This window comes from Anarrhichthys ocellatus, unplaced genomic scaffold, assembly GCF_004355925.1.
Source record: "Anarrhichthys ocellatus isolate YVR2014 unplaced genomic scaffold, GSC_Weel_1.0 scaffold120, whole genome shotgun sequence".
NCBI lineage: Eukaryota > Metazoa > Chordata > Actinopteri > Perciformes > Anarhichadidae > Anarrhichthys > Anarrhichthys ocellatus.
The window spans coordinates 22,687-33,883 of record NW_022280150.1 but is presented as its reverse complement, the minus strand read 5'-3'; the positions used below and the strand labels follow the sequence as shown (position 1 = coordinate 33,883).

General features: G+C 45.8%; 1 protein-coding gene across 2 annotated transcripts in view; it reads right to left on the bottom strand.

The window, feature by feature from the left end:
• Positions 1–10,927, bottom strand: part of LOC116399646 (plexin-B1-like) — a 42,890-nt gene extending 31,963 nt beyond the window's left edge. The window contains exons 1-4 of one of the 2 annotated variants that reach the window (XM_031876938.1): positions 10,800–10,927; positions 2,632–3,505; positions 2,265–2,507; positions 907–1,089 (exon numbers count right to left, since the gene is read on the bottom strand). In XM_031876938.1, coding sequence (XP_031732798.1) covers positions 907–1,089; positions 2,265–2,507; positions 2,632–3,495 — 1,290 coding nt within the window. In that variant the 5' untranslated portion in view covers positions 3,496–3,505; positions 10,800–10,927. Of the gene's footprint in view, positions 1–906; positions 1,090–2,264; positions 2,508–2,631; positions 3,565–10,799 lie in introns of those variants that run through there. The other variant, XM_031876939.1, reaches the window with a different exon arrangement.
• Between the last annotated feature and the right edge of the window lie 270 nt (positions 10,928–11,197).

Genomic DNA, 11,197 nt, shown 5'->3' with positions numbered 1-11,197 from the left:
CACACACACACACACACACACACACACACACACACACACACACACACACCTGTATCTGGACCCTGTGGAATTTGTCCTGCTGTTATACCATAATCCTGTTACAATAGCTTACTTCAGATGGCTACATGGAGTGCTGCTTTGATCTGCTACCGAAAAGGACAATGTCTCCCTCTCTCTCATTTTCACACACATCAAACACTCACATGTACACGCACACACTGTAAAAACAGACCGACTACACCTCTGCAGCGTTATGTCTACAATCACCCTACATGTGACTATCGGATCCAGAAAGATGTTGCTGAAAAAGGTGGCGATACAAAGCAGTTTCTGGACAACACTGGAGAAAGCAGTACTTAGAACTTGACAAGCAAGGCATATAACTCCGCCAGTCTTCCCAAAAGAATACATAAATATCACTATCTTAACACATGCTCAAAGATGTTTTTGTTCTTGTCTCCAATGACCTCATTCTGCACTCAGAACAGAACAAAAAGCAAATGTACTAGGCACGGGATCATGGCGGTATGCTAGTCTGTGTATGTTGGAAAACTGAGTGCTGGAATGACTAGAATCTACCAGTAGCTGTAGCCGCGTATATGGGAAACGGCAAAGACTTTGGTTGCGAAAGCTTTACGTAGTCTGAGGTGCGTTTGCTTTGCTAAGAAACAACTCCAGGTTGATCCTTAGATGGGTTAGGCAGTGACGGACACATTGGGTAGGGCTGAAAATTAGGAAACTGCTGTAATAGGAAATTTGTTTTGTGGTCTGAATTTTTCTCTGTTATCCCAATGATGTGTCCCAGGGCGTCTCCCTTCCTCCCTCCCAGTGCATGCTGGGGCATGCTTAAAGGGGCCTGAAGAAAACTGGAACAAAAATTCAAAGCACTACGTGGAAATGAGCTACCTTGTGCAGAGTCCCTTTGGAGTCTCCGAGGAAGGCGATGCTGTGTCCATCTCTGACACTGACGGCCACCGCAGTGAGACGGGCGGCCGAGGTGTGCCAGGCGGCCCTGGTCTCCAGCGGCACCCGGCTCGCCATGGGACTGGGGGTGTGGTCGGAGCCGCAGGGGTACGCCTTGAGGGTATTCTGCAACACATGAGGGAAAGTTCGATCGCTATCGTTGTCCTTGATCTTACCTATATATTTAAACTGAACGCACCAAAAATACTTTTGTTTTATTGCTCTTAATATGTCAAACACCTAAGCTTCAGACTAACAAGTTCATGTTCCCATTCTTTCCTGCTGTTGCCCGAGGAGCCTTCCAATGCTCTTGATACTCCGTAAAAGGATTGCGCCACAGATTAAAGCAGACTCATGCAGACACAGGCCACTGGCTGTTTTGGGTTCACAAAACAAACGCTTTTTAAATCCTGCTTTCTGGTAAGTCTCAAAGCTCTGGCTGCACATAATTGGCCCTGAAGGAGGAAGTAGAATGAGACATCTTTAGTTAGTCTAAAGAGAGTTTATCACAAAAAAAAAAAAAAGACAGAAAGATGGCTTATCATTGTTTCAAGGGGAACTGTGATCTAATACATCCTCTCCTCATTCAATCATCTCTCTGTGTCATTCAGCGTTTCCTTTTCTTCTTTCTCCCTGTCGCTGTGTGTGATAGTCGTTCTATTCCCATGTTTGTGCCCCCCCCACCCCCCCTTCCTTCTCTCAACCTTAATCTCTATTTTCTTATGTCAGTGGGTTTAAAAAAAACTCCCTTGTCAGAGCTCATTAAACAGCAGCACAGCTGATTCAGGGTTAGCTTGGTTTATTGATCCCTAATGGTCCCATTAAATGGTTCTGAGGGCTGGCAGGACCTGGGCGACAGCAGAGGGGGTCACCGCAGCGCTGCAGCTGGGCAGAGCTACTCCTGGGGCATCTGGGAGTTGTGGGCTTTCCAACCAGGGCCTCATTACAATGCCTTCATTCTTCCTGTTGCTAAACTTAATCTGGGCAATCCAGTCATCCCTTGTTACTGGGCTGTGCTTTCTGTTTGGTCTTTTTTTAACCAACGAAACCAATTGAGTCAATATACTTAAAGTACATAGAGACAGCAGGATATAATTCATCATGATGCCCTACTATACGGCCCGCATCCATGCTCTAACAAGCAGTCAAAGCAGGAAAAAAAACAAAAAAAAACAGCATGCATCCTGCTCTCGTTATTGACAAAATCAGTTTTAAAAGCCCATCTCTCCAAAATATTTGCTCTTCTTCCGTCACGGAAACAGTCAGCTTCCTTCCCTGTCCTTCATCCGCCGCATCCTTACCATAGGCAGGTTGGCGCAGCTGGACTTGACCTCGTACTCTATGTAGGCCACCTCTCCTCTTCCCTCCACCCGGCCGTCCTGGGTGTAACAGAGGTCGCGGGTAGAGTCGATGTGTCCGTCGAGCTCATCCAGCGGGTACAAGCACAGAGCCGAGGCGTCCAAGGCAGCGTTGTTTGTGGAGCCGCCGCGGGTGGAAAAGACTCCCAGCAGATCCTCGCCTTCCCGGCCGACGCCTTGTCCCACCTGTTGCAACAAAGGCATGGGAAAACAACTCCGTTCAACACAGCCAGGATCAGTAATACCTTGATGTTAAACCATTTCCGAAAGACTTGAAATTCAGACACACCAAGTAGTTAGGATAAAGTACCTGGGCAGCCTGGAGCAGGTTGTAATTCCTGGAGGGAGAGGAAGTGGAACGGCAGACCAGAGGAACTTCCACGTAGGAATAGTAGGAGGTGTCGTCCAGGCACACTCTGGCGGCATAGGTCCGGTACTCCCTCGATGCAGACTTGATGTCGCGGCGGTAAAACAAGAAGTACACGTACGTGCGCCGTGTGAACGCCATCACGAAGTGGTGGTCGTATTCCGACAGGCGCCCGGCCACCGCTAGCTTGGCCGTCTCCTCGTAGGAGAAGACGGGCTCTGATGAGAGGTGGCGGGTGGAGATCGGCGGGTGGCTGGCGGTGTAGCCCCTACCCACGTACATCACTGTCCTCTCACCGCCGCGAAGCCCCACCACCAGCCCCACGGTTGACACCAACGGGTCATTGGCGGCAACGTACTGCGTGTCCACGGGCCTCTCGGTGGAGAAGCGGACCTTCTTGATCGACGCCAGGCTGCGTTTCTGGCAGGTGCCCTGGTGGATGCTGCCGCAGGTGATCAACTCCAGCGCCTTCGGATCCACCAGAAGTAGTTTGTTGTGGTTGCTGGTTCTCCTGGCTTGGGGACAGTTGGACTCAGTCACTGGGGGGAGGCAGTCCTTGCTGTCGCTCACGGGACCGGTCGTCTCCTCCAGCTCCAGCCGGAGTCCGTCCGATCCGTCCAGCTGGAAGAGGTGGTCCCTGGCCCCCACGTACACCGTCCCCACGAAGAGGTCTGGGTGGAGCACCAGGTGCTGGAATTCAGTGTCATTGCGGGAGAAACGAGGGTAGGAGCGACCGCGGGCTGTGGCGAAGACGAGGAGGATGAGGAGTAAGAGCAGGGTGGGGTTAAGAGCCTTCCCATGTGGCATGGCAAATATTCTGAGGAAAGAAACAGAGCAGTTTAGAGGCCTTCACTAGCAGATGTTTGAGTCTAAACATTACTATATAGTTTAGTACAGTGCAAGTTTAAGAGTTTGAGAGAGAAATATTAAGATGTGCTGAGAAGAACCTCTTAAGAATTTAAGCTACAGTAGCAAGAAAAAAAAAGTTTTCACTGTTGCACGGGCCGACATGTTCCATCAGTATCATAAACACACACACACACACACACACACACACACACTAGTTTTTCTTGCACTATGTACTCCTGTTTCAGTTGCTGCTGCTTAAAAAAGACAGTACCAAGCTGTTGTAGGAAATGATGTAGTCCTTAGAAGGAACAAATGAGTTTGGGCCTGAGTACCACAGACAGGCTTGGGAAGGTGTAAAGTATTGAGAGACAGTTTGGGTCTTTTCTTTGAATTAGAAAATGTAAAAATAGAAAAGAAAAATTATGTACCGTACAATGAAGTAGCAATCTTACTGGATACACCATGCTTCTGTAAGTGATGTCAATCTAAATTACAAGGTAATTGATTTTCCTGTTTTAACTGATCTTTCTATACATTTTTATCTTTCACCAACAGACAACGCAGTGCTTAGAGGTAGACCTACTACTGCTGTGACCAACTATTACAGTACCGTAACAGTACGTATGACTATTTACATTATTTAAATGTGTTTTTACATATATTCTTTAGTAAATATTTAATTTAATAGAATTTATACAAATAGTTAATTAATATTGACATAATGTGCTGCGGGTCAATTATAATCTTTTCATCACTTCTTGTTAACTGGTCGAGGATCCCAAAAAGATAGAATTTCTTATGTAGACTTTTGGGATGTGTTCCCAGGAGTACATTGTGTTTTTCTGGATTTCTGTTCTAGTATGTGTAAAATATCTGACCAGTTTTTTTTTTTTTTTTTTACATATAAAGAATACATGCGTACAATTGGAATAATTTTCCCACATTCCCTCGATGGTGTTCTTATGTATCTTATATTCATCTCCCAAGCACATTCCTGCCAATAGAGTGATCTAATGTAGAGGGAAATATCTTTGAAGCTCTGCTTGTTCTCAGTTCCGACTCCCATTTATATTTGAGTCGTTTTGTCTATTTGGATAGCCATCACTCAACACCTCTGGAGAGGAGAGTGGTCTGTGGACACAGAGCCTTTCGCATTAGGAGATAAAAACCTGTTTAATTATTGAACAGGTTCCTCAGACCTCTCACTGACCTTACTGGGAAAGGTTGCATAGAAATACATAACTCCCGTTCAGCGTATAGCATTTGGAGTGAGCTTTAAACCAGAGATGTGTAAGAGCTCTTAACAGAATCAAGCTTCTTTCGTAGTTCCCTCTACATTACTGGGATAACCTTTCAGGCAATGCTGGAATAGATGGGGCAAGATGATGGTAATGCAACACTTAATGGTGCAACCGGCATGAAACTCAACGGATGAGAAGAAGAAGATGTAGGTGTACGCGGTGGGAGGCGTCTCGAGGAATTGGTTTTGTCCGGTGCCAATGTTCTCGGAACGTATTCAACAAGTTTGCGATACAAGTCAAATCCCCCCCCCCCCCAAGCATTGCCGCAAATACACCATGAACCAGTCGTGGCATTCAGAGTGGGGTCTTGTAATTTGTTTGCTCGCTCCCTATGAAGGCGTCTCCCGTCAGGCGGACGTCCCCCGTCCAGTCCCTGCTACGATACTGCTTTCGTCCACAACAACAACCTTGAGGTGGGACATCGACGGCACGGACTTCCCTGAATGTCGATCTCCTGCTCCCGTTCACACACGAGCCCATGCGGGGGAACGTTCCTGAACGTTTCAGGGATGGACTGCATGTGTGAGAGGGACTTAAGATGCACAGACTATTAACTAAATTGAAATTGTCATTGTTGGTATTATTTATGCCCCAACACTCTGCGTAATGACAGAGGAGGAAAATGTGTAGAGAAAGCTATGACTATACTGTGATGTTTAGAAAGATTACCATCACATGGCAGTGTGAATAGACTGCTAAGACATCAGACATGCAGCGCCATCTCACCTAACTGTCCACCCCCTGGGGCTGCAATCAGGACGAGGACGAGGGGTGTCGAAAGGGAGGAGAACGTGGATCTCTGTGTGAGTGGGTGTGGATTTGTGCTTGTGTACATAACCAGGGGGGCCATCCAGGAGCAGCTGCATGTGTCTTAGTGTGTGTCTGGTAAGTGGGTGAGTGTGTCCCAGGCCTCCTCTTTTACTTATTCATGAGCAGGATAAAGCGTATAATAAGTAATAACCTCCACGCCCACTGTCAGAGGATTTGAGTTGGGGCGTGTAATGCGTCAAGAGGAGTGGCCATTACAGAAAAATCCACAGTGGTTTGAGACAGGGGAAGAATAGTCGTCATGAAATATAGATACAAAACAAACCTCATGTTTTATTGAGCCGAACATCTAGAGCTCTCAGATACAAGTTCTCTGTCGTGGCTCTTTAGGGTCGGTCCACCACTGACAGATAATCACGGTCACCTCAGTCACTACTTTGGTGATACCTTAAATCTTTTGCAGCGCCTTCAACTTGTTGGATGGAATGGAATAATTGAATACTTTCCAAAGCATATTGCCCTTATTCGGGAACGTATGTTGGACTACATCTAAAAACAATTAGTGTGTCAAGTAGCTAGACTAATAACTTTTTAAGCTTCTGTAACTGAGAGCCTGGGAATCCTAGAGGAATTCTCGCTGCTACTCTGAGCAGGGCGTACTCACCTGCTCTTTGACCGGACAACATATTTATAGCGACGACCCCCATCACCATGGGAACTTCCTCTTACCAAACAGCAATGACGGCTTCCTATGAGCTACCACAACATCAGAGTTGATGACTGTGGTGTGGGTGGGAGTGGAAATGGAGGCAGAGAACAGATGTGGTTGATGTAAAAGCTATCCGAGACCCATTGAGGCTATGAGACACTTTCACTTAATTCTTAATTCAGATGAGCACCCTTCAACATAGATAGCTCTTTCAATAATCATCCATTTAATAAGCGATTCTTAGAGGAAGTTTGTGGATTTTCAATGGCATGAATCAACAAGCTTACGTTTAAGCCTTTTAAAGTAAGAGCAGATACATTATGCCAGTGAGAGTGTGGATCCAAGAGGTTCACGTTTATTCACTACATTTAGAAAACAGTGCGTAGGATCCACACTCAATGCTTGCGTATGTGCAAAGGAGGAAATGCACGTACGCTGGAAAATATCCAGAGTCACAAAAACTTGCGTACGCCTGCCAGTGCTCAATTTCCTTTTATGAATCCCAAATCATGCTGTAAATGTGTGCAGCTGGTTCAGCCTCACATCCCCCCTCTACACGCCCACATTCAACCATAAACGGTCAATGCAAAGCACCTTATGAATGTTGCATATCAATGAGCTGCTGATCAGTGGTTCTTTATGGTGAATCACGGAGACTACCGAGAGGAAGAACACTCGTTCCCTCCTGATTCTTCCATTTACAGAGTCCCAAGAGTGCCAGAGTATCTAACATGCAACATAACCCGTCACGAGTCTCACCCTAGTATTTATGTTTACAGCAGCACGACTGATTGCTTCCAAAATGATCGTGACAATCTGTGATATCGTCACCCTGGATATCATTAAAAAATAAAGTTTGATAGGTGAACACAATATATATATATATATATATATATATATTCTTATGGCTTTATGATTAGGACTGATAATGAAGATATGGAGTGATCATGCGAGAGCTGTCACTGCCTTTATTTCCACACTTTGCTAATTTCCACACTCGTTATGTGCAGGTGGTGAAGATTTGAAAGTCGTGTTCACAGCAGCAACACTTAATGAAAACTAAAATTGTACTTGGTAATATATGCAAAGTATTAGAAGAGTATTCTTTGTTCTGCAGTTCTTTAAAGCTATTTGAGATTATCTTACATATGATGATAATTTCATTTACTCTGAGGAGAGCAGACAGTGCTGATAAAATCTTAAGTGAAATTTGATTTGAGGTTTGAGTTGGTTTATATCTTTAACAATTGAAATGTGCTTCTAGTTATGGCTCAGTAGTACAAGGCCAAATAACACTGGTTTGGTTTATAATAAAGAGAATATATAAGTGCAAAATAACGTGTGATATGAAGTGAAATTAAATGTGAGGCATCATTATTTGTGTAATGATGCCTCACATGTATTTTCTACAGTCTGGCTTCATTTCACCACCTCACCATGTGCGTCGCTAATTTCCCGTGTCTCCAAAATGTTCGTACGCATGGGTCAGTGTTTCCGTACAGGTGCGCATATTCTCCTATCAAGTTTGTGACATGCGTGGGAACGTTTGCGTGGGAAGTGGCGTATGCCTCTTTCAGACCCCGTGTTGTGCGTGTGCAACGGTTATAAATGAGACCCCAGGCCTTTGCCACAGTCGGTCTCCTACCGTTGAAAGAGAAACATCTTATTTTACTCCTACTGTGGAAGTGCTTAATCCAAATAGCACCGCCACCCTTCAGAGGAGCAGAGGGTGGTGTCAGTCATGCTGTTCACCAACAATCTCCAGAGCTCATCAGTTGTGTCTGGAATGCAGCATGTTCGGGCATGGGCACAGTCCAACGCCTATAAATAACCTCTGGTAGACCATTAGACTGTCAACTGAATTGGGGAGGGGAACGGGTGGTCACAAAATGGAACAAATGTTCACATGCAAGCAAACGTATGAATAAACACATGAGTGATTTCTAGGGCTGTACCCGAATCACAATTGTTTTAGTTGAATAAGATTTGACTCGTCAATACGATGATTCCTTCCATTTCTAAACTTTTCTTTTCATATGAACTATCATTGGCATGAGTTTCAGCGATGATTCGGAGGGCATTACATAGTCGAATGTGGTCATTTGCTGAAAATATTGTTAATCTTCTAAACCAGTGGGGTCCATGCAGGTTGCCCCGGGGGATTCAACAGGTATGGCCACTCGCTCTGGAGGATCCCCTCATGGGACCTCTCCCTGGGATGTTGGCCCTTGTTGGGTGCATTTCCTCTGTGGAGGTGTGGCGCAACTGGCTCTGAGTCGGCTTGGAAAGGCCTGGAGTGACGGTGGCTCGCAGCTCCGGCTGGGAGCTTTACATTATCCCTTGCTCGGACCTCTCCTTGGACTGAGGGCCCGCTGCGCCCTCTCACGCTGGAGGGAATAATGGGGCCCTCTGCTCCCAGTTTGACTGTCAACCGGCTGGACTGTCCTCAGTACGTAAGGTGTCCCACCAACCCGTCTCATTAAGGATGCTTTGTGGGTGCGACTTTATACAATATATTAAACAACCAATGCGTGTTTGACTAAATTGTTTCCTAGACAAAACAGTGGACCAAAGCACAAACTTCGTCATAGGTCTAGCCTACAAAAAGAGACGGTTTGACTTGAAGAACTGTGAGTTGACTGAGGGTCAGGGACAGATGATCAGACTCACTCAGAATTTTTGTCCTTCTGAAACAGAAGCTCGACTTCAACATTTCACTTAAACCCAGAATGACTTTCTCTTAACTGCGGATGGCGGGCTGACATACCCATCCCAATCGGCAGTAGTAGAAAAGGTGATATATACGAGTTTGTGCCAAGTGTATTCATGCCCCCTATAAACTTCTCAGAATGTGCTCTCTTCAGTGAACTTTTGCCCTAACCATTCCTATCTGCCTCCCTTTCTCTCTCTGTCCATGTTTATTAAATCGCTGAGAGAGTCTGCTGTGCAAGTTCATTTCTAAAGCTCCTAATGAGCCGTGACAGCCCACTGAATGCCTAAGACCCTATAAAATATGTGGGGTCAGCAGCAGAGGGACAGTGGGGGGGGACAGTGGGCCTGGAGCCATGGAGCACTGCTTTGCATTGTTATGTTCTGGTGGGTCGGCTGGGTCTCGCCCCCCGGGGCCCCCGAAACTCTGCGACACTCCAGAGAGTACAGTAGAGAGAAGAGCATCAGAGTGTTTTGAGATCAGCAATGACCACAGGCAGGCAGGACGATACAGAACAGGCACAAACGTTGGCCAGTTAACAATTGGGATTGATTTAAAAGTCGGGTCTGGAAAGCCTTGCCGTATGCATTAGAGTGGTGTTCATGAGACTGATAGTTAAGTTTAAAATGTTTGTTTCTTGACAAGAAAATCAAAGCATTTGCTGTTTTTTCTCCTACAAGTTTCTAATGCTGAAGGAAACTATTGGTAGTGAAGACAACATGAAGGAAGCCTTGAAGAAAGACGACATCTCAATCCCCCTATGACATCATCGTATCTTTGCCTGGACTGTTAACCTCTAGCACCAAGCATGAATCCAGCTTTAGTGGCAGCTCTTGGATGTGTCGAGTTTCGTTGGCAGTAGGTCTGGACGATATGGCCAAAAAGTTATCACCTTTGTTTTTTCATATTGATTAATGTCGTTAATTATCACAACATATATTTGATAATAAAAATATTTAATTTACAGTTTAAAAAAGTATTCTCCTTAACACAGAACCCTAAAGAAACCAGAAGGTTATTTATGGTTTGTAATATATTTATTTATTATCACAATGGGTCAGGTTGTTGAGGGTTGATTAAATATGTAAAGTGTTTAACAATTCTCGTTGGCCATCTCACTGCTGCGTGCTACTATTGAGCATGCCCACCAGAGACTTCTGCCGGCTTAAGTCTGGTTAGCGCGATGCTAAAAACGATTCAACCGTGCTGCTCTCCTAACCTTCCAAATATATGAGTGGTAGACAGAATTGTTTCAGTGGCTCAGCCCTAGTTCATGTCGAGTAGCTCTACAGGCATTGCTCTCCAATCTGCATTATTATTTTTAAGTTGGATGCTGGTGTTACGCAGCTAATACAATGGCTTCCTCCATTCCGGACTCTCCGGTTCTCGCTGGTTGCCCACAAGGTTGGCAGATTGCAGTTGTTTAGTGACGTGAATTAGCTTGTTGAAGTTAAACAAATACACCAGGGCTGTTAATGATCAACGGTTTAACCGTTGACCGCTCACAAGCATTTCGCCCAGGTTGCCTGATTCGTGCATACACTGCAGCTAGCAGTCCGCCCATCATACTTGTTCCCCTTTCTGCTGATGACTTCTCCGGCCCGATGGGACGACGAGTGACCGAAACTCAAATAAAACAAGCTTTGAGTGTGAACCCAACTAAACAAAGGGAATACCTGCGTAAACCAAGTCAAACTTCCCACTCGTGACCAAATGCAACTAACTGGAGGTCACTCCAAATCCACATTTACATCTATTGAGCACATCCACATACCGTGTAGATGCTGGTTGTGTCTCCCTACTTAGTTTGATCAGCGAGAGCGCTAATATTATGAGAGACAGATGCACACATGCTTGGCCCCTCTCCACTTCCGTCGCCTTCTCCGGGGTCAATGGCCATTTCTCCCCTCCCCTGGTTCACGAGCAGACACAGAGGGTCTCTCTCTCCCCAGCCCTCCGGTGTGCTGAAGGGGCTCTCTGTCCGCCGCCGGAGGGAATAGTGTCCCTTTCACAGCTCTCTCCACCGAGTGGCTGCGCTGAACGGACACAGGATAAAAGCCACTTCCCTTAGAAAGAGTCCACACACACACACACACACACACACACACACACACACACACACACACACACACACACACACACACACACACACACACACACACACACACACAC